Source organism: Lissotriton vulgaris, chromosome 8 (assembly GCF_964263255.1).
Source record: "Lissotriton vulgaris chromosome 8, aLisVul1.2, whole genome shotgun sequence".
In the NCBI taxonomy this organism is placed as follows: domain Eukaryota; kingdom Metazoa; phylum Chordata; class Amphibia; order Caudata; family Salamandridae; genus Lissotriton; species Lissotriton vulgaris.
Window position 1 is genome coordinate 1,355,630,460 of NC_141696.1, and position 21,086 is coordinate 1,355,651,545.

A 21,086-nucleotide genomic window follows, 5' to 3' on the forward strand; every position below is an offset into this window, starting at 1 on the left:
ACTATGGCCGAACGAGTCTTTGGGACACGTACACCTTTAGCTGACTTCTGTGTGACCTGGCCAAACTGACTCCCTTGCCCGAGGCTGACCTCGTTGAGCCAGTTCCTTGTTAAGCAGCTGGTCAGATAGAGATCAAAGAGCAGGACACTGCTGAGTTTATGGTACACACACACACCCTTCTATCTTGCTTCTCATCTGCTTCTCTTCCTTCCTTTATGGCTTAATTATTGATTTGGGTTGAGGTCTTTACGATGGGTTTGTCCAGCCCGTTCGAACAGGAATGTTGGATTTTGCCTTGTCATCTCTGGTGGGCTGGACAGCGGAAAGTGGGATTGTCGTCATGCGATATGTTTGAAATGTCAACCTTCTATTGGTCAGTTTGTATGTAATTGATGCTAGCCAGGAATGTGATTTTTAGCATAAAAGACGATGCTCCGCTCTATGAATTTGTGCAGTCTCTAGCAAACCACCCGTGTTGTGCTTCGTAGATCTCTGTTCCTGGTTGCAGCCAATAGAATTTGGTCTTTGACGTCATCAAAAAGTGTCCTGTGTCTCTGTTTGCCGAGGCAGGGGAATCGGAAGACATCGGGCGTTATCCCTGGCGCCGCTGTGTTCTAAAACCCAGTTCTTCAGATGATGGACGGAGCATCTTGCTCACTTTGCCACTGGATTCAAGCAAGCCGGGCTGAAGACGGCTGGAATGCCAGAAACCGGTCCTCGGAAGATTGTTTCCGGTCCAGGGAAGACATGGCTTGGCAGTTCGAGCTGGACTGTTCCCAGGAGGCACAGGGTCAGACTGATTTGCATATAGCCATGTCTGAACTGGGGTGGCAGAGTGAGCTAAAGAACGGTGATGGATTAAACCCAGATCTTTTGACTGGGTGTGGGTGTTTGATTGATTCAGATGCTCCGTCCATCACCACCCACTTTTGTACCGCTTTTGGCCGCCATAAGTGTGGCAGGGTATGCTCAGACGTGAGTCCCTTGCTCACTTTGCCACTGGCTTCAAGCAAGCCGGGCTGAAGACGGCTGGAATGCCAGAAACCGGTCCTGGGAAGCTTGTTTCCGGTCCAGGGAAGACATGGCTTGGCAGTTCGGGCTGGACTGTTCCCATGAGGCACAGGGTTGTACTGAATTGCATATAGCCATGTCTGAACTGGGGTGGCTGAGTGGGCTAAAGAACGGTGATGGATTAAACCCAGATCTTTTGACTGGGTGTGAGTGTTTGATTGATTCAGATGCTCCATCCATCACCACCCCCTTTTGTCCTGCAAAATGGCAGCACAAAGGAAGTGACGTTTGGCATCGCGAACCAACCATAAGCAACCTAAGAAAAAGCAATGCAATGTTAAACAAATTACGAGCAACAGCACATATTAGCCGTCAATAGCCGGAGTTTCACTCAACATGTAGATTACTTTAGGTCTCGCTGAGACAGTGCATGCAGCGCATGCGCTGCTCAACGCGAGACCTCAAAAGAGAAAAGGCAGTACAAAAGGTTTATTTTGCCAAATCAAACTGTTAGTTCAAACTCCACTACAGGCTGCAGTGGCAGGCCTGAGAAATGTTTTACAGCGCTACTTTAGTGGGTACCACAATAAGTGTTGCAGCCGACTAGTTGCATTTAATTTACAGGCTCTGGATACATGTAATATCTTTTATATTACGGTTCTACTGTGTCTCTGTGGGTTTTTCTAAAAAAAGACTTTGCACGTGGAGCCGAAAAGGTCAATTTTTTATGAATTCTGTTGAGTGGCCTCTTGGGGGTGAGGGGATAGAGAGAGATGGAAGAAGTGGTCCAAGGAATCACTGCCAGCCCCCCTTCCCCTCCAAAATGATGTTTCCCCAAAAAGGAAAACATAATTTGTAATGAAACCCAGTCTGTTAAGAATAGCAGGGTTTGCTTTAAATAAATGTGCCATGTTTGAAAACACAAATGCAGGACTAGAGCCCTGCTGTGCCTAGCTGACCACCGCTCTTGCATTCACAGTCAATCGCAAGAAGTTACAATAGCAACCTAGCTAACAGTATTCATTAATAGGTAATTTTGCAAACCTCTGTATATGTCAATTTACACATCTTGGTTTGCAAATAGTAATAATTATATCAGGTTCTATGAATCCTCAAATATGAACATAAACACCTAGGGCCACATGTACAGCCATTTCCTTTTGCAAGGTACAATTTGCGAATTTTAACAACTCACAATTTGAAAATTTTTGCAACTCGCGATTTGCGAGTCGCTAAAGGAAATCTACTAATGTGTCTCAGACACATTTTGCAATTCCCAATGGGGTTGCAAATGACCTACCTTATCAATATCCATGAGACAGATCGTAATTTGCGACCCAATGGGAATGGCAACAACACAGGGATGGTGGCCTGTTGCCCACAGCAGACCCCCATGTCTGTGAAACGTTTTGAATAAAGCACCTTTTTTTTTTAAAGGCACCCCATTTTCCATAAAGGAAAATGGGATGCGTTTCAGAAACAAAATTGTTTCTTTTTTTTCAGAGTACGCAGTGGTCCGTGGGAATACTGCCTGCTCTTAAAAACGTTTTTGCTGCCAATCACTACGGGAAAGGTGTCCGCTGTGAACTCCTTCCCATTTGCGATGGCTTACCACCTACTTGAAGTAGGCAGTAAATGGTGATTGTTTTGCGAACACATTCTCGTCGCAAAATAATTGTACGTGCCTTTGAGACTCACTATTAGGAAGGGACGCCCTTGCCCCTCCCTAATAGCGACTCGCAATCCCTATTTTGCGTGTCGGTAACAGGTTACTGACTCGCAAATTAGGGTTGATACATGCTACAACCCTTTTTAGCGGTTGCAAATGGCCCAAATCTCCATTTGCGACAGCTAAAAACAGTTGTACACGTGCCCCTTAGTAACCAAGAGGGTGGACTCAGTAATAACATACACAAATAAAAAAAAACTATGCATAATAATCAAGGCAAGTTTAACTAATTGCATGGCTTCGACTCTGGTATAGTAAATTAAATGACAATACCTGTTTTGGAGTCCTTTACATGTGACATTGTTTCTCTGGTATTTATCCCAAGATCATGAAGGTTGCGACCGGACTTTCCACCCCGCTCTTGAAAGGAACGCCTTCCATCACCGGCAGACAAGGAACCTTAGAAAAAAATTTGATCAGTTAGAAAGATCAATAGATACACTGTTTAATTAAAAACGAAAGGAAGGGTATCTTTAAAAAATCAATACGCTAATTTCTTCACGCAAATTCTCTTGTTTATGTTCGCTATTTACCAATCTAAATCCATGTTTCTTTACATCATGAGTACAAAGTTCACTCCTTACATTCTGAGCACAACTGTGAGTAAAACCAAAGAGGTATGGAGCATAAACTCAAAATGCCTCCTCAATATTGTGAAATGTTATTTCATCACATGGTTCTTGGCCAGACCTAGCTATTAAAGACTATATTGTAAATATGTCAAAAATTGTACGTTCAGACAGATAGACGCAAAAAAGCAATTGCATCACCTTCAGAAAGGCAAACACACAGTGCATACATTTTTCTCCTCTATCTGCTAGAAAAAGATTCCCACGTGTGTGGTCAAACAGGAGGCATTTTTTATGCCAGTTAACACAAATTAACTGCTGATCACAAAATATATCCCTTTATCAGTCAAGATTTGGAGCTAGGGTCCTCGGATATTAAAATACTGATCATGTTTAAAATTATTAGACAAATACAGAAAAGCACTGGGCAGACTTAGTGGGCCTGATTCACAGAATGAATTTAAGACTCAATCCTAAACTTACTACTATTTTGGTATTCACAGAATGCACTTACTACTTTTGGCATTCACAGAATTAACTTACTACTTTTGGTATTCACAGAAGTTAGGATTTTGTCTTAAGTTGTCTTAAGACAATCTTAAAACAGACTTAAGACAGACTTAAGACAAAATCCTAACTTCTGTGAATACCAAAAGTAGTAAGTTCATTCTGTGAATGCCAAAAGTAGTAAGTGGATTCTGTGAATACCAAAATAGTAGTAAGTTTAGGATTGAGTCTTAAGTTCATTCTGTGAATCGGGCCCAATATCTTTAAGGATCACATCAGATACTGGTAACATAGGACCACTTCAGAACTATTCAATACAGACTCACTCAAATCTAACAACTCAAAAATGTAAATGTCTGTTTTAGGAACTCTGAACGACGAGTCTAAAAAGGTTGCATTCGCCATTGCTGAACAAAGCAGCGCTAGGATGGGATTTGGTGGTTTACACTTCAATCAAGCCAATGTTACCCCTTAATAAGATGTCACTCTGAATATAGTTAGATTTCTGAATTAGACTGTGCGAGAGAGCTTTAAACATTTTAACTATAATTGCCTTTTATCGTATATAGAGCAGGTAATTTTTTAAAATTCAGATTCAGCAAATTCAAGTGCACATTAGTTTTTTTCCGAACTAGTCTTTGAACATCATTTTGAAATTGAATTCAAATCTAAATGGTTAGCATGCTTCCTGCTACCTGGCACCTCAAACCTGCGGAGATCTGATTGTATGACTGCAAAAGGATTTTTTTCCTTTTCAGCTTGGCAAGGTTTAGCCATGATGCGAGAGTGGGTTTGAATGCCTTTTTTGGAGTTAGAAATCCCATATTCAAAATTTGCCTCTGTGAAACCTGCACTTTTATATGGTTCTCCACACAATACCATCCCTTGACTTCTTCTCTAGTTGCAGGGTACCCCAGGGCCACAAGACAATCTTGCAAACTCACTGGACAAAAATTCTCTAGCTAATATCTGCGAAGCTGCAGTGCAGAGAATAATTATCTGATCATTTCCCAGTTAAGAGAAGAATGCCAATGGCATTCCACAACCTACAAGTACTTTACTGCAAAGTGCAAATTCCGTCCATTAGTCTGTAGTAAATTATGTGTTTTTACAGATTAAAAATTATTAAGGTGAACACAACTAAAATAGGTAGATCATCTAAAATAACAGAACAACATTTAGCACCTAACAAAGTGGAACGGAAATAATGCAATAGGAAACCCTGAACTTCAAAATTAATCAGGAAGCCAAAGAAAACAAGAAACAGAGTTTTTGCATATGGTTACAGAGTATACAAAAGTCAGAAAAGTCACATTTATGTACTTTAATTTGCTTATAGTATAAGAATTGCATTTCTTTCCATTGTTCCATCATTTGGGAACAGCTTAAAGAAGCAATTTGATAGCATTTCAACAACTTTCTATTTGTAGGAAATCTTTTGATGAAACAGCTACCAATCTAGAAAAATATAAATTTAGCCCTCCCTCGCTACACAGCCAACCTCCATCCCTTGGCATCATTCTACATAAAAAAAATCAACATTCAAGTACACATCTGAACATCCAACTTAGACTCCTGAAAGGGACTGGCTGTTCATCCTAGACGCAGACTTCAAAATTGTAATACAAGTGGGGAGTGTCTTAGCTGTCAAAGATGGCAGACTCAACCAAAATATCTCCCACTCCAAATCCTGAAATTCAACATCATTCGCAACATATAAAAGTTAATTTCACTGAGAAAGAGCTGATGCTGTGCTGCCATAGCCACTGAGAGGACATCGCGACAGACGACACCAATGGGCCACAGTTCCCTACGTTGGTCCGGACTAACAAAAAAGGCGGTTGCAACAGAAGAGTTGCATGATGAAAATACCTGAGGCCATCGGAGAGGACAAGGGCGGTTGATGGGGCCACAGCAGGAGAGAGGCACGGTGTTCACAACAGCACATTTGCCTGGGAAGGGAGTCCCGGCAAGTAAACTTGTTTGATGGTTGGCTTGCGGGCTTAGTCGACTGCTCCAGCATACAATAGACAACTGGCATGAGCGGCAGAGGCCTCGTCTTCCTGGAGACTACTTGGCACTACCAGAGCAGGAACAAAGGGGACATTGGATCTTCCAGGCCCCCCTCTTCCACCTCGGTGACTGCACAGACCAGGCTCCTTCTCAAGGAGACTGTTATACCCTACTTATTTGTATAACATGTATTCCATCCCAGCTGCCTATAGCTGCTCAGCCAGAGTGCGAGTTGGTCATAGAATGTTGGTGTGCCTGTGATGTGTGGAATGCCTGGGTGTCTGAGTGGATGAGTGTTGGCAGTTAGAGATGGGCTGAGCAGCTAGGCAGGCTGCTCCTGGTGGATCTGGTGCCACAATAGGCTGGCTGGGGTTAAGACTGATGAAACCTGATCTGAAGATTAATAAAGAAGACTTAAATATACATCCTGGCTCCTGGTGTCTATCTTCAGAGGACACAACAGAGACCGTCTAAGTATCCACTTAAAGTGAATGAGGCATGCTTTGCAGGAACTGCTTCTGGCCTCGTTGGTGTCCTCTTCCATTGCCACTGAGCTTCACCCTTCTCTGCAACAGCCACTAATAACTTCATTTGCCAGCTCACCAAGTGAGTCCTGAACTTTTTACAGACTGAATCATCAACTCTGGAGCTGCACGTGCACTCTAGTGATCACAGCGGGTGTCAGTGAGCTCCATTGAGTTTCCATGTGGCCCAGGGCCCCACCCTTCATTACCTTTTTGCTGCCCTTGCTGGAAGACTAGTCTACTCCCCTCAACCCACTCTTACTTCATTCCCCTCTTTTCTGAAAACCAACGAACCCCCCACCCCCAACTGGTCCCAGCAGCAGAGGCCACTCAGAAATATTGATTGTGTCATAGATATGTGGACCTACAGCGAGATATACTTCTTTGAAGATAATCCTAAATGGCCTCAACCATGGAGAAAGATAAGCCAAAACCCCTGAGTGGACAAGCTACTGACTATGGACAAAGTCAATAAACCTACGAGCTCTACAGAGTCCAATCCCCCCTTCAATTACAGAGCAATAAAATACCACCTAACACTATGTCCACCATCCTACAAGCCATCAAAAACTCCTGCTCTTCCCTGGAAACAATAATTGGGGAAGTAAGCGCAGATCTAACCCTTCTATAACAGGATCTCTGCAATGTGGTTGACAGAGTGACAACGACAGAGAGCAGGATTACTGAGGCAGAAAAACGCGAATGTACCGTACAAACTCCCGTGGCACAATTGCGCCACATCACGAAAAACACCGAAGGATGCTCCCAGCAAAATAACATCTGGATGGTGGGTATGCCTGAGTGAATTGAGGGACCTCAGCTGACCCCTTCCATCACAACTAAGGTCCAAATCTAGCTCCCAACTGAGGTTCAACCTGCATTATAGTGAAGAGAGCCCATTGACCACTTGCTGCTAAGCCCCCGGAAGCCCCTTAATTGTCCACTTCCTTAACTACAGGGACCTTGACGTGGTCCTCCAGGCGGCAAGGAAGAGGGGTGTCTCCACATTTAGTTTGCGAACATTTATACTCTTCCAGGACTATACTTTTAAGGTTTAACGCTAACGCCAATCCTTCCTTGAAGTCAAACATAAACTTCAAGCTATGCAACTTATATACATGTTGTAAACTTCAGCATGTCTCAAAGTTCTCCATGATGGCAAAGCACATTTTTCTATAGTCCTAAAGAAGTATGGATCTGGCTCGAGGTCAACAGTAGCATCCGGCAACCTAGCACCCTTCGAGAGGAACCCTTTCAATAGAAACCCCTAGAATCTATAAAACAGCCACACCAGCAAAGTTCAAGATGAAGACAAGTCAGGTGGCCGGAGATTTTGAGATTATCCCAGAGAATGGTGGATAAGGACAGGGAGCCCTTGCACAGTGCATTTGAGAATTCAGGTACTTCTTTCGATTAATAAAGCATTATTATGTGGTGCCTACATATTACTTACTGACATTACGAGCAGAGGATCACACTAGGAATGGCTGACTCACGTCTGTCGTGGACCCAGCTTCAAACACAAACCATGTGGGGCTGCAGTGGTTTTGTTCCATTCCCCGGCCTCACCCCCCCCATTTCATTATCGTATTCCTGGGCATATGGAATAATAAGCAGTAGTTTGTTCTGGTCTTTTCCTGTTCCTTATACTGGATAACATGGGCAACAGATGCTTCAGGGAAAGAAGTGTGCGGTGTGGGGGAATTGGGTGGAGAGGTACTTCATTGTTTTTGGGTTTGATTTATTTTCTATAGTTTTTAATGGATAAACAGACCACTATTGTACTACATCCAACAATAGTACACATCCCTATACAGTGGTAGAACAACCAACTCTAGTTCGCGTAATCTCAAGGAACATTAATGGGCTTAACAGAAAATTCATACAAGGACTGTTATGCATTTCATCAAATGCTATGCTCCCAATATCCTTTTCCTTTAAGAAACTCTTCTATTGGGTTCCAACTGTGAATTCCTTGGATGGTAAGGCTACAGCAAAGTGTGTCATGCAGGGTTTACATCTACCTCATGCAGGATAGCTGTCCTGCATCACAAGACAACCTTCTTTAGAGTTACTCACACAGTGGCAGACCACTTGGCTTAGGTAGATACGTCATTGTCTCGGGCCTTATGCACAGTAAACAATGGACACTTGTCGTCAGCATCTTTTCCTCTCTACCCCTTCTTAATGGCTCCTTACATGAACTTTCTACAGCTCTGGCTGGTCTAAACCCCTGACAATCTGCTCATCAGAGGATACTTTAGTGCAGTCATAGACAGATGTCATGATGTCTGATACTCAAGATCTTCAACAACACATAGAGCCACTAGTCTCCCAGGATGGGTGGATGCTATGGGACTATCTGATGTGTGGCGTTCATTTTAGCAGGATGAGGCAGGCTGTACCTTTCACGCAATGGCACACAATAATTATGTCTTTGTGCCAAATACAGAGCTTGCACGCACCTAGGATATAAGGTTGCAAACCCAGGGGGCATTTGATCACTCACCACTTCTGTTGGAACTGAAGGGGGCTGTTGGACTTGGCCCTTCTGGCAGGTTCACCCCTGAACTTTTTGCCTAGTGACTTCTGGTCTTTGCGCACTTTGACCCTGTGGCGCAGTGTAAAGTGCGTGCTCTCCCTGAGTGCGTGTGTGAGATTGGCCTGCTCTCCCATAGGAATGCATGGGGAATGTCTGTGTCCCTGGTAGTTCCTGATGCGTGAGGCGTGCATGGTCAGGTTTGGTATGTGCGAACTCGTGAGAGTGAATGCTGCGCAATGGTATGTGCGGCGTGTATGTGTCTTGTGCGGAAGCGCCACTTCTAGACATGGCTGTGTATGTGCTGTGAAGGTGCTGGCGTGTGATTGGCTGGAGCTGGCTGGGATGCCAGGCTCCAGGAAGTCTGTGTGGGTCTGCCCCGGTGGTGAATGGAGAGATTAGCATGCTGATGTGAGGGAGGGGCTGCGCCTGTGTCCTGAATGAGGCTGGGTTTCCCCCACACAATGCTGGCTCCGCCCCCTGTGGTGCGACTGATGACCCTAGCCTGCCTGATGAATGAAAGGGGTGGTTGAGCCATCAACAGTGCTCACAGACCAGCTGCGACTGGTTCTGCCCCCACCCTGCACCTACAGACAAAAGAGAAAGGTGTATAAAAGAGGGGCTGTGACCCCATGAAAATGTTCTTGTTCCCAACTTGTATCTGACCAGGGGCATGCTGCTGCTGGGGCCCGGGGGAAGGCTTGCCTCCCTGGGCCCTGCCCAGCCCCTGGACTCCTAATGGACTTTTTGCTGGACTGTGGAATGCCCTAAAGCGCCTGGGAGCGCTTCTTCTTTGCCCTAGCACTGTGGAGCGCTGTGTCTTGCCCTTATAGCGCCTGGAAGCGCTGGATTTTTACCTATAGCGCTTGGGAGCGCTTGATCAGCTGTTAGAGCGCTTGGGAGTGCTTTATTCTTGGAAGCCGGTGCCCACCCGGCATTGGCCCAGAGGTTGCCGCTGTTTTTGCCGAGCGAGTGCCCACCTCGCTTTATTGTCATTTTAAAGCCGGTGCCCACCCGGCATTGCCCCGCTGGAGTGCCACCTCGTGCCAGTTATTTAAAAAGGAAAGCCGGTGCCCACCCGGCATTTGCTGCTGTCTACTGCCGGGCCGCCGCTCTGCCTGCGACGACCCGGAAGCGGTTGGGCAGCCGGCCAATCCCGGCGCGGCCCCAACCGGAAGTCCCGCCTGCCGCCACCGGCAGGAGAAAGAAGTCGAGTGATGGCCGCCCGGGACTCCCGTGAGCTGGGGAGAGCCCCGGGCCCGCCAGGAAGCAGCCGCCGGATGTCGAGGGGCTCCCAGGACCAGGAGGGAGCCCCGGTGGACGAGGGAGAGCCCCGCACCGAGCAACGAGCCCCGCAGAAGAGGCAGCCCCGCCTCCGCCTTGCAGAGGAGCCGGGAGAGCAGAGCGAAGTCCCCGAAGTACACGCCCGGTGAGTAACGCGGGCTGGGGGAAGCTCTGGTGACGCTGAGAGGCCCGGGGGTCCTCACCTGCTTCTGAGTCCCTCGAGCGGGACTCCCACGTTTAGGGCACTTGTTGTTTCTAGCCTCCCGAGAGAGGCTCCGGGCATTTCTTGGTCCCAGAGTCCCCCGAGGAGGGACTCCAACGCACCGGGCAGTTGCTTCTCTTGAGTCCCCAGAGGGGGGACGCCACAAAAGGCTCTGGGGGCATTTGGTAATTAGGAGCCCCGAGGCTCCGGGCACTTCTTCAGTTTCCGAGCCCAGCGAGGCTCCCAGCACACAGTTGTTCTCAAGCCCGGAGAGGCTTAGGGTGCCATTTTATTCTACGAGCCTAGAGAGTCTCTTGAGTGTATTCCTGTTCTCGAGCCGGAGAGGCTCCAGCATTTGCATAATTGTGTAGAGCCTGGGAGGCTCCCACATCGTTTTTGGTGCTATTGTTTCTTTAAGGGGACATGTTCTGGACTTAGGAGTGGGCGCACTCTTTTCCCTACCCTGGCCTTCCAGCTGCGCAGCACTTAGTGCCAGCTGCAGCGTTTAGGCTCCCCTGTTCTGTCCCTCAGCTGCCCAGCACTTTGTGGGCCGCTGCTACGTTTAGGTTTTGGCGCAGTGGCGCAACCTGGACCCTGGACTTTGATGTAAGTTCTATGCTAATGTGATTTATGCGAAGTGTTCTTTGCTGCACCTCTGAATGTGTTGTAGATGCATCATGTGCCTTGTTCCTTACACCGCTGAACATGTGTTGATGCGTCATGTGTTCCTTACACCGCTGAATGTGTTGTTGATACATCATGTGTTTTGTCCCCAGGTCTATACCCCTAAATGTATGGTGATATTTAGTTGGTTGTTCTTGCTAGTACAGGTGGTGCTAGTGAGGTCCTGGTTCCCTGCGTGACCTGTTCCTAAGGTGGTTAGGATTGCGTAGGGAGTACTTACCTGATTACCAGTAGTTACTTGTTTTGTGCTACAGTGATTTTCTGTCAGTGCTAAGTGATATTCCAAGGGCTTGATACTGAGCTCGCCCCCTGACCAGAGTCCCAGGACCAGTGGACTCTATTGTGCCTGCCCTGACAAATTGCTGGGACTTGTCTGATCTCTCTTGGGCCCCTGGGGCCTCGCTGAAATGTGCCTCGCTCATTCCCCTCTGCAGCTCGTGCACGGCAGCCCGTCCAAGCCTCGAGCAGCACCGCTCTCCCCTGAGCCGCGCCGCTTCGCTGGGTCACCTGCATCCTGCCTTCCCCTCCTCCTCTGAGCCGCACACATTGGTCGCCCCAGAGAAACGCTTGTACCTTGCCGGTGGCCCGCTCAAGCCTCGAGCCGCACCACTCTCCCCTGAGTCGTGCCGCTTCGCTGGGCCGCCCGCTCAAGTTTACTAAGGAGGTCACTCGCATTATCCCTGCAACCAGGTCGGGAGGTACTGTCCGTTAGGCTCTATGTTTAAGTTCTAGGCCTACAAGTATTGTATTCTAAGTTCTAAAAGTGCTGATTCCTGACAGTGGTCCAAGTGGCCCTGTCTTGTACATATCCCTTGTAAATTCTGCCCGTGCCCCTGGCACATTGTAAAGTGTGTGTTTTATCTAATGTGTTTTGGTAATACAAAGGCTATTTTTATATATAACCTTGTGTGGAGTTTCCTTTGTGGCGGGCCTTGGGTGTTGTTGCTGGGGTGCGTGCGCAAATACTTAACTCATATCGCCTCCAAGTTTAGCCTTGCTGCTCGCGCCACGTTAACTAGAGGGCGAGTAGGGGTTATCTTGGCGTGTAACTCCCTTGCCCTGACTTGGGAGTGGTGGTCTCTGACTGACTTTGGCGAAAGCCCTGGCCAGCCAGGGATCCCATTTCTAACATTGGACGCAGCGGTGAGGATGAGGATTTGTGTTTGCGCTGTACCACAGTGGCAACTGGCCACATCTACAAAACTCTGCATTTTAGATAAATCGCATTTTGGGGATTATTGTATGGAGTTTGCTAAAAATGTCATTTCTGTGGAAATGAGTTTCTTGTGCACTGTGAGTTAGGTGTCCCTAGCTCGGGAGGGTAGATCATCCCCCTAAGTGCAGTGTGTTTCTGGATTCACCAGAAGGGTGGGATCCAGTGGTGGCAGCATAATGTGTTCAGTGCATGTGTCCCCCGTCCCTGCCCTGGAGTGATGGTACCTGGTCACGTGTGGTCAGGTTGAGAAATCAGGGGTGGTAGAAACTGCCTTACCAGTCTAGGGAGGGGTGTGTGTGGATGAATGGTGTTTTGCACTGGACAAGTGTGTGTGAGTCCTCTGGATGGGGAGCTTGCTGAATGCTTGTGTACTCTTGTTTTGCTCAGATACCTAAAGTTTTGTGTGTTAAAGTTTTCCCAAGAACGTCTGCAGACAGTGGAGCCTGCTTTCGGATTTCTGTGGTCTATTTAGAGACAGATGTTTGGAGTTGGTAATGTTCTGGGAGGAGAGAGGCATAGGGGATGGAGTGATTCCAAAAGGAGTGGCTGAGGTGTCTTCCAGCCCAGTGTGGTGGAAGAGGTTAAGTGTAGCCCAGCTAGGTCTCGGTGTAGGGGCTCACGTCCTGTCTCAAGAGAAGGAGTGGGTGGGACTTCATGTCTCCAAGTGCCCGAAACCCAGTGTCAGGGCCTGGAATGTTTCTGAAGGGAACATCAGGTCGGGGGCCTAGGCTGTACCAATAGGTCATTTGAGGAAGATCTCCCAGAGTATTTGAAGAAGGTAGAACATCAGTGAACATGATTTCATGGGTGGGCCTGAAGCTCATGGGAGTTTCCCCTGCCCCTGTGTCATTGTGTTAATTGTTGGGGAGTGACCCTAAGGAAAGGTTCTGGTCTTCCAGCCCAGTGTGGTGGAAGTGGCTCAGAGGAGCACAAGCCTGGTCTTCGTAGTCTGGGTGTTTTTTTTCTTAGGAACACCAGGTGAGGGAGCCTAGCATGTCCGTATGGAGCGTCCTTCTAGGGAGATCTCCCAGTGTGGAGAGAACGTGGAGCGCCTGTAAGCAGGGCTCTAGTAGTTCTGTTATCTGGCAGTACCGCTCCAGTTGGGAGGGTGCAGAAGTCCAGATGGAGGGGTGCGAGGGGGATAGGTTCCCCAGTGGAGTAACCAGTGGGTCAGGGGCCAACCAGAAGGGTTGTGTTGCCAAGGAGTGACCAGGGTGATGCCAATTCTGTCCTGAGTGTCAGGCAGACTTGTACGCAACACATTAGTTATGTGTCACCCTCAAGGAAGTCCTGGTGCGCCAGGCATCTGACCAAAGGGGTACGTCCCTCGGTTGGGGAGCCAGTAGCCGGTGTGTCCAGATCTGGACGTAAGGGCAACTGTATGTAGTGTCCTGAAGGAACTCCTGCCTGAATAGAAGGAACCGGGTAAGCTGTATGGGGGATTGACCTGCAGTGGTTGCCTTGCTGCTGAAGGAGGAGTGAATTCGAATCCCAGGTGGTAAACCAGTTAAGGGAGCTGTGAATCTGTCATCACCAGCCTGGTGTCCTGTAGGCACTGCCTTCGGCCGCGCAGCCTATGCCGCTCGCCGTCCCCGTCTCGACGCGGTCCGTGAGCCGCTGCCTGCGCCGCATCTGGCAACCCGCAAAGTGCAACGCCTCACTACACCGATCTTGTGCTGGTCTGACCGTGGTCACTGCTGCTGAGGGAGTAAAGGTCCCGAACTGGTGAGAGTGTTGTGTTCTGGAGGGTGCTTCAGAATTAGAGGTAGGGTGGGGCATTCTTGCCCGTGACCTCTGGTCAGCCTGAGGGTGTGGACCCTAGGTTGAAAGATCAGTGGTAGTTTGGAACTAGACTGAGAAAGGGAGTGGAGAATGGCTATGTAGGCCAGGGGTTACCACTCCCCACTCGGTGGATTGGTAGGGACCAGTGGTATCTGGGTGGCCTGGGGCCTGGTCCTAGCCGTGGACAACTGAGGAGTACCAGTGGGGTAGCCTAGTTGGGCCTGTTTTTTTTTTAAGTATGTGCTTGTCTTATAGATAAACGTGGCGTAGAACCGGAGGGTGTCCCTGCAGTGCGGGCCCGCGTCCGTGTTCTATCGCCCCAAGCAGGGAAGTCCATCACGGTGGTGATTGTTCTCCCCTGCGTTTTGGCTGGAAGGGGGTTGTGTTGGACTTGGCCCTTCTGGCACGTTCACCCCTGAACTTTTTGCCTAGTGACTTCTGGTCTTTGCGCACTTTGACCCTGTTGCGCAGTGTAAAGTGCGTGCTCTCCCTGAGTGCGTGTGTGAGATTGGCCTGCTCTCCCATAGGAATGCATGGGGAATGTCTGTGTCCCTGGTAGTTCCTGATGCGTGAGGCGTGCATGGTCAAGTTTGGTATGTGCGAACTCGTGAGAGTGAATGCTGCGCAATGGTATGTGCGGCGTGTATGTGTCTTGTGCGGAAGCGCCACTTCTAGACATGGCTGTGTATGTGCTGTGAAGGTGCTGGCGTGTGATTGGCTGGAGCTGGCTGGGATGCCAGGCTCCAGGAAGTCTGTGTGGGTCTGTCCCGGTGGTGAATGGAGAGATTAGCATGCTGATGAGAGGGAGGGGCTGGGCTGCGCCTGTGTCCTGAATGAGGCTGGGTTTCCCCCACACAATGCTGGCTCCGCCCCCTGTGGTGCGACTGATGACCCTAGCCTGCCTGATGAATGAAAGGGGTGGTTGAGCCATCAACAGTGCTCACAGACCAGCTGCGACTGGTTCTGCCCCCACCCTGCACCTACAGACAAAAGAGAAAGGTGTATAAAAGAGGGGCTGTGACCCCATGAAAATGTTCTTGTTCCCAACTTGAATCTGACCAGGGGCATGCTGCTGCTGGGGCCCGGAGGAAGGCTTGCCTCCCTGGGCCCTGCCCAGCCCCTGGACTTCTAATGGACTTTTTGCTGGACTGTGGAATGCCCTAAAGCGCCTGGGAGCGCTTGTTCTTTGCCCTAGCGCTGTGGAGCGCTGTGTCTTGCCCTTATAGCGCCTGGAAGCGCTGGATTTTTACCTATAGCGCTTGGGAGCACTTGATCAGCTGTTAGAGCGCTTGGGAGCGCTTTATTCTTGGAAGCCGGTGCCCACCCGGCATTGGCCCAGAGGTTGCCGCTGTTTTTGCCGAGCGAGTGCCCACCTCGCTTTATTGTTATTTTAAAGCCGGTGCCCACCCGGCATTGCCCCGCTGGAGTGCCACCTCGTGCCAGTTATTTAAAAAGGAAAGCCGGTGCCCACCCGGCATTTGCTGCTGTCTACTGCCGGGCCGCCGCTCTGCCTGCGACGACCCGGAAGCGGTTGGGCAGCCGGCCAATCCTGGCGCGGCCCCAAACCGGAAGTCCCGCCTGCCGCCACCGGCAGGAGAAAGAAGTCGAGTGATGGCCGCCCGGGACTCCCGTGAGCTGGGGAGAGCCCCGGGCCCGCCAGGAAGCAGCCGCCGGATGTCGAGGGGCTCCCAGGACCAGGAGGGAGCCCCGGTGGACAAGGGAGAGCCCCGCACCGAGCAACGAGCCCCGCAGAAGAGGCAGCCCGCCTCCGCCTTGCAGAGGAGCCGGGAGAGCAGAGCGAAGTCCCCGAAGTACACGCCCGGTGAGTAACGCGGGCTGGGGGAAGCTCTGGTGACGCTGAGAGGCCCGGGGGGCCTTTACCTGCTTCTGAGTCCCTCGAGTGGGACTCCCACGTTTAGGGCACTTGTTGTTTCTAGCCTCCCGAGAGAGGCTCCGGGCATTTCTTGGTCCCAGAGTCCCCCGAGGAGGGACTCCAACGCACCGGGCAGTTGCTTCTCTTGAGTCCCCAGAGGGGGGACGCCACAAAAGGCTCTGGGGGCATTTGGTAATTAGGAGCCCCGAGGCTCCGGGCACTTCTTCAGTTTCCGAGCCCAGCGAGGGTCCCAGCACACAGTTGTTCTCAAGCCCGGAGAGGCTTAGGGTGCCATTTTATTCTACGTGCCTAGAGAGGTTCTTGAGCGTATTCCTGTTCTCGAGCCGGAGAGGCTCCAGCATTTGCATAATTGTGTAGAGCCTGGGAGGCTCCCACATCGTTTTTGGTGCTATTGTTTCTTTAAGGGGACATGTTCTGGACTTAGGAGTGGGCGCACTCTTTTCCCTACCCTGGCCTTCCAGCTGCGCAGCACTTAGTGCCAGCTGCAGCGTTTAGGCCCCCCTGTTCTGTCCCTCAGCTGCCCAGCACTTTGTGGGCCGCTGCTACGTTTAGGTTTTGGCGCAGTGGCGCAACCTGGACCCTGGACTTTGATGTAAGTTCTATGCTAATGTGATTTATGCGAAGTGTTCTTTGCTGCACCTCTGAATGTGTTGTAGATGCATCATGTGCCTTGTTCCTTACACCGCTGAACATGTGTTGATGCGTCATGTGTTCCTTACACCGCTGAATGTGTTGTTGATACATCATGTGTTTTGTCCCCAGGTCTATACCCCTAAATGTATGGTGATATTTAGTTGGTTGTTCTTGCTAGTATAGGTGGTGCTAGTGAGGTCCTGGTTCCCTGTGTGACCTGTTCCTAAGGTGGTTAGGATTGCGTAGGGAGTACTTACCTTATTACCAGTAGTTACTTGTTTTGTGCTACAGTGATTTTCTGTCAGTGCTAAGTGATATTCCAAGGGCTTGATACTGAGCTCGCCCCCTGACCAGAGTCCCAGGACCAGTGGACTCTATTGTGCCTGCCCTGACAAATTGCTGGGACTTGTCTGATCTCTCTTGGGCCCCTGGGGCCTCGCTGAAATGTGCCTCGCTCATTCCCCTCGGCAGCTCGTGCACGGCAGCCCGTCCAAGCCTCGAGCAGCACCGCTCTCCCCTGAGCCGCGCCGCTTCGCTGGGTCGCCTGCATCCTGCCTTCCCCTCCTCCTCTGAGCCGCACACATTGGTCGCCCCAGAGAAACGCTTGTAACTTGCCGGTGGCCCGCTCAAGCCTCGAGCCGCACCACTCTCCCCTGAGTCATGCCGCTTCGCTGGGCCGCCCGCTCAAGTTTACTAAGGAGGTCACTCGCATTATCCCTGCAACCAGGTCGGGAGGTACTGTCCGTTAGGCTCTATGTTTAAGTTCTAGGCCCAGTGGCGTCACTAGGGGGGTGCGGGGGGTGCGGACCGCACCTGGTGTCACCCCATCTGGGGGTGACACCAATCTAGTTAGTTAGCTACCTGCCTGGCCACTAGGCTAACTCAGCTGCTTTAAAGTTTAGTGCACTAGTGCACAAGCGCACGCCACGCACGCACGCACCGCACCAGATGTACCATGTGATCATAATCGTCACTGGTGGTGCGATGCGGATGCACGCGGCATACCCAGCAGGGTCCCAGGGCCGTCAATCTAATTAGCCCTACCAATGACGGCCCTGGGACAGCCCCCGAGCGCACCTGCTGCTCTGACGCGTCACGGCTGTCACGCGCCCGCCAGAGGTCAGAGACTAGAGTGCGTGCGCAGTGGTGCGTCGTCGTGAGAATAAAGAATTATTACCGCCGACGACGACATCATCATCATCACCATCTTCTCTACTCTTTTGATGATATATCGCGATTGGATTTGCGAGCGCCGTCGTGGTCTCTCCAGTCTCCCCTTCAAATTTGGGACGGTGAGAGAGAGAGAAATATTATCATGTATTTAGTAGAATACTGCTGCATCATGCATGAACTAACTAAGTTAAAAAAGTGGCAGTGCAGTGGCACGCAAATGAACTATCATGATTCAGTTAGAAGTACATGCTTTTTTTTTACTGGCACGAAACGAACGAAAACACGGCCCTCTTCGGGCGGGTGCACCACTAGGCTAAAGCTTTCTTCCTCCTTAGTTGGGCAGTCGCAATAGATAGGCCTGGGCCCCCAGGGCCCCACCACACCTCATGTGCCCCCTGCTGTACCCTTCCACCAAAGGTAAATTGGTACACACTCACAGTGGTGTCCCGACATCAAAAGCACTGGGATATTAGGCATGCACTCATTGTCACAAAAGTATGCATCACTACGTCCCATAATGTGAGTACGTTTACATCATAACTCACTGCATAGTTTATTATTTTACCTATAAGGGGATGCATGGATGCAAGGTCCCTACGTTACAAACGCCACTCGGGCACCGACAATGCATTTTAATACTGTAAATTATTTTTTAATAAAATATTTTGTACATCTCACTGCAAGCTCTGCATGTTCTAGAGGTCCCTGAACATCTCGAGTTCTGCGGGACACAACCAGTCTTGCCCGATATAATGATGGTCCAGTCGTAGTCTTGTTATGGACCCATTAGCCATTAATAGATGGAGACGTTGGTGCACTTGATGCCAACTTTATTGGCGTTAAAAACAAAGTCTAGCTCACAGGGCAATAAATTGGAGGCAACATAATTCTCAAACTGTTTGTCATATGGAGCAGTTCTTTGGCACTGCAGCTTGAATATTGTTATATGGAGCAGTTCTTTGGCACTGCAGCTTGAATATTGTTATATGGAGCAGTTCTTTGGCACTGCAGCTTGAATATTGTTATATGGAGCAGTTCTTTGGCACTGCAGCTTGAATATTGTTATATGGAGCAGTGCTTTGGCACTGCAGCTTGAATATCTGTAGATCACGATCCCCTTTATTATGAACAAAGCAGCATGCACCCAGTTTTCTGGGCAGTCACATTTCCTGAGTGGTTCAGGTACTGCCTCCACTTACCTCGTGCACAAAGTTTATGCCCAGGTAGGGACAGTAGGTACAGGAGCGGGGCCTGCCACCTGCATGCTAATTCTAAAGGTCTCCCCACCCTTTCTTAAGTCGTTATAGGGGTGGGGGTTCAGTAAGTATCACAGGCACCACCCTAATGCAAGCTAGAGTGGGGTACCTTACCATCCCAGCCCCCTCAAGGTCTCGAGTCGGGGCCACTCTAAAAGCAGTAACAGCATTGAAGCCCACCTTTCAGCCACCATCAAGCGCTACTGCCGGACACCAGTCTGCTTCTTCACGCTGCCCTGTAGGGCGGCCGACCCTGAAGCTGGAGAGCCGGGTTGCTGTCTTGGCACGGAGGTCAAACACACAGAGCTTCATTCTGGCCAAATCGCACATCTCCCTGTGCCTAAACATGAAGGAGCCCCCCTGTAATATCTAGGTGACAACTCTCTCCCCCCATCTGTACTTGATTGATCCCTTCAATCCAGTTGTGAACACAATGTTGTGCGGATTCAATACAACCGATATTCACACATTCTATGTGGGTTTATAATAATGTTAAAGGGAGGGTGTTTCCGCAGTGTTCATTGTGTCTCTTTTGTAAAGCAGTACGGATGTCTAAGGTGGTTATTTAGACAGACCGTGTTCTGTCTGGATGTACAGTGGGCGTTTTGTTTCACAAAAGGTGTAACCCATGCTCTTTCTAGCACAATAGGCATGCAGGCACTGAGGCACATCTCATGGTGTGCTCAATGGGGGTGATGCTCTACAGAAAGACTATCAGATTTTTTGCACTTGATCCTCTTCAGATTAACACAGTGGATGTGTGGACAAATCTACCTGGGTGGGAATATAACGATGCTCTCCTGTTGACAAAAAGGGCACCTTGGCAGATCTTTCGAGTGAGTGTTGCCGGGGACAGCGCGGTAATGACATTTTGTTTGCTCTTTGATACTTGCACAAGTGCCACCATTGCCTACGAACGTAACATTTGTTCTTGTGCTTGAGTGTTTACCATATATTGCAGTGTTATAAGTACCTCTTCTAATTGTACTTTGTTTTCTCTCGAGCAGCCTTCACTTTAAAATAGTTTATTGGGATTAGACTGTAGACACCTGGTGCAGAGATCTTTGTTTACCCAACAAATTCCAAAGCATTGTAGCTGTAAGATAACTTTGGTGGTGAATACACTTGCTGGCGAGATCTGTGTGCAGTCTAGTTACAGGCCGGCCTGACTAATACAAAGTATAAAGAGACAGAGTTAATGTGATGTCCCAGCTGCAAAGTGAAGCATGCACCATGCAGGTCACAGATTTGTATTTTACGGAGGAAGCTCAGCGAGTTACTGCTTTCATTGCAGACATTCTTGAGTGAAATAGGTCACAGGTTACCAACCTTTTAATATACCTTAATGAATTATGAACCATCTTTAAGGAATTGCATGCTAACTGCAAGGTATAAGTTTAGAAACAGTGCTTTTTGCTCAGTATTTCATTATTCAAATTTTTCACAAAAGTGTTCCTTTAGTAATAAAGACGCATTAGTAGTTGCCTTTATACACTGTTATTAGTTTAATTACTCGTGCAGATAATGCATCTGGCATTCAGACAGTGGATGTGAAGCTCTTACATTCAGGGGTTGGAAAATTCAAAACCTGCCTTCAGTCATAGTTTATCTTTTAAGCACTTGTAACCTGCACATATGTCACTTTTTCCTCCTGTAATGCGCCGTTTGCAACCTCATGTATTTTGTTTGCTCACAATTGTCACTTTTGCCTCTTGAAACTTAACGTTTGCTTTTGTAATTTGCTCACTTGTACTTTTCTCCTCATGTTTCATTACTGTTCCTATTGTGAAGCGCTCAGGCTAGTCCTGACCCGGGCCGTGCATTGTGCTTACAGTTGCACACGGCCGGCTGCATGTTGCATTGCTCAAAGCAGGGAGCAGGCCAGGCCTTTCCTTGAACTCGTCACTTCACTTGCAGGTGGTTCACTTCACAGTTAGTTCACTTCATACGTATACAATGAAGTGAACTGCTTTGGCTGAAATATGCCTGCTTTGCTGGTCGGTCTTCATCCTGCTGCCTTATTGTCCGTCCTGGCAGTGGCAGCTTTTATGCTTTTGGCTGGGGATTTGT

The 21,086-nt window shown here is 49.0% G+C and overlaps 1 protein-coding gene across 1 annotated transcript in view; it reads right to left on the reverse strand.

Annotated features, from left to right (window-relative positions):
- The window catches only part of PIWIL4 (piwi like RNA-mediated gene silencing 4), a 376,427-nt gene that overhangs the window by 325,185 nt on the left and 30,156 nt on the right, over nucleotides 1–21,086 (reverse strand). Inside the window, exon 4 of the mRNA XM_086933498.1 lies at nucleotides 3,014–3,139. Within this exon, the coding sequence (XP_086789624.1) occupies nucleotides 3,014–3,139 (126 nt within the window). The remainder of the gene's footprint in view (nucleotides 1–3,013; nucleotides 3,140–21,086) is intronic.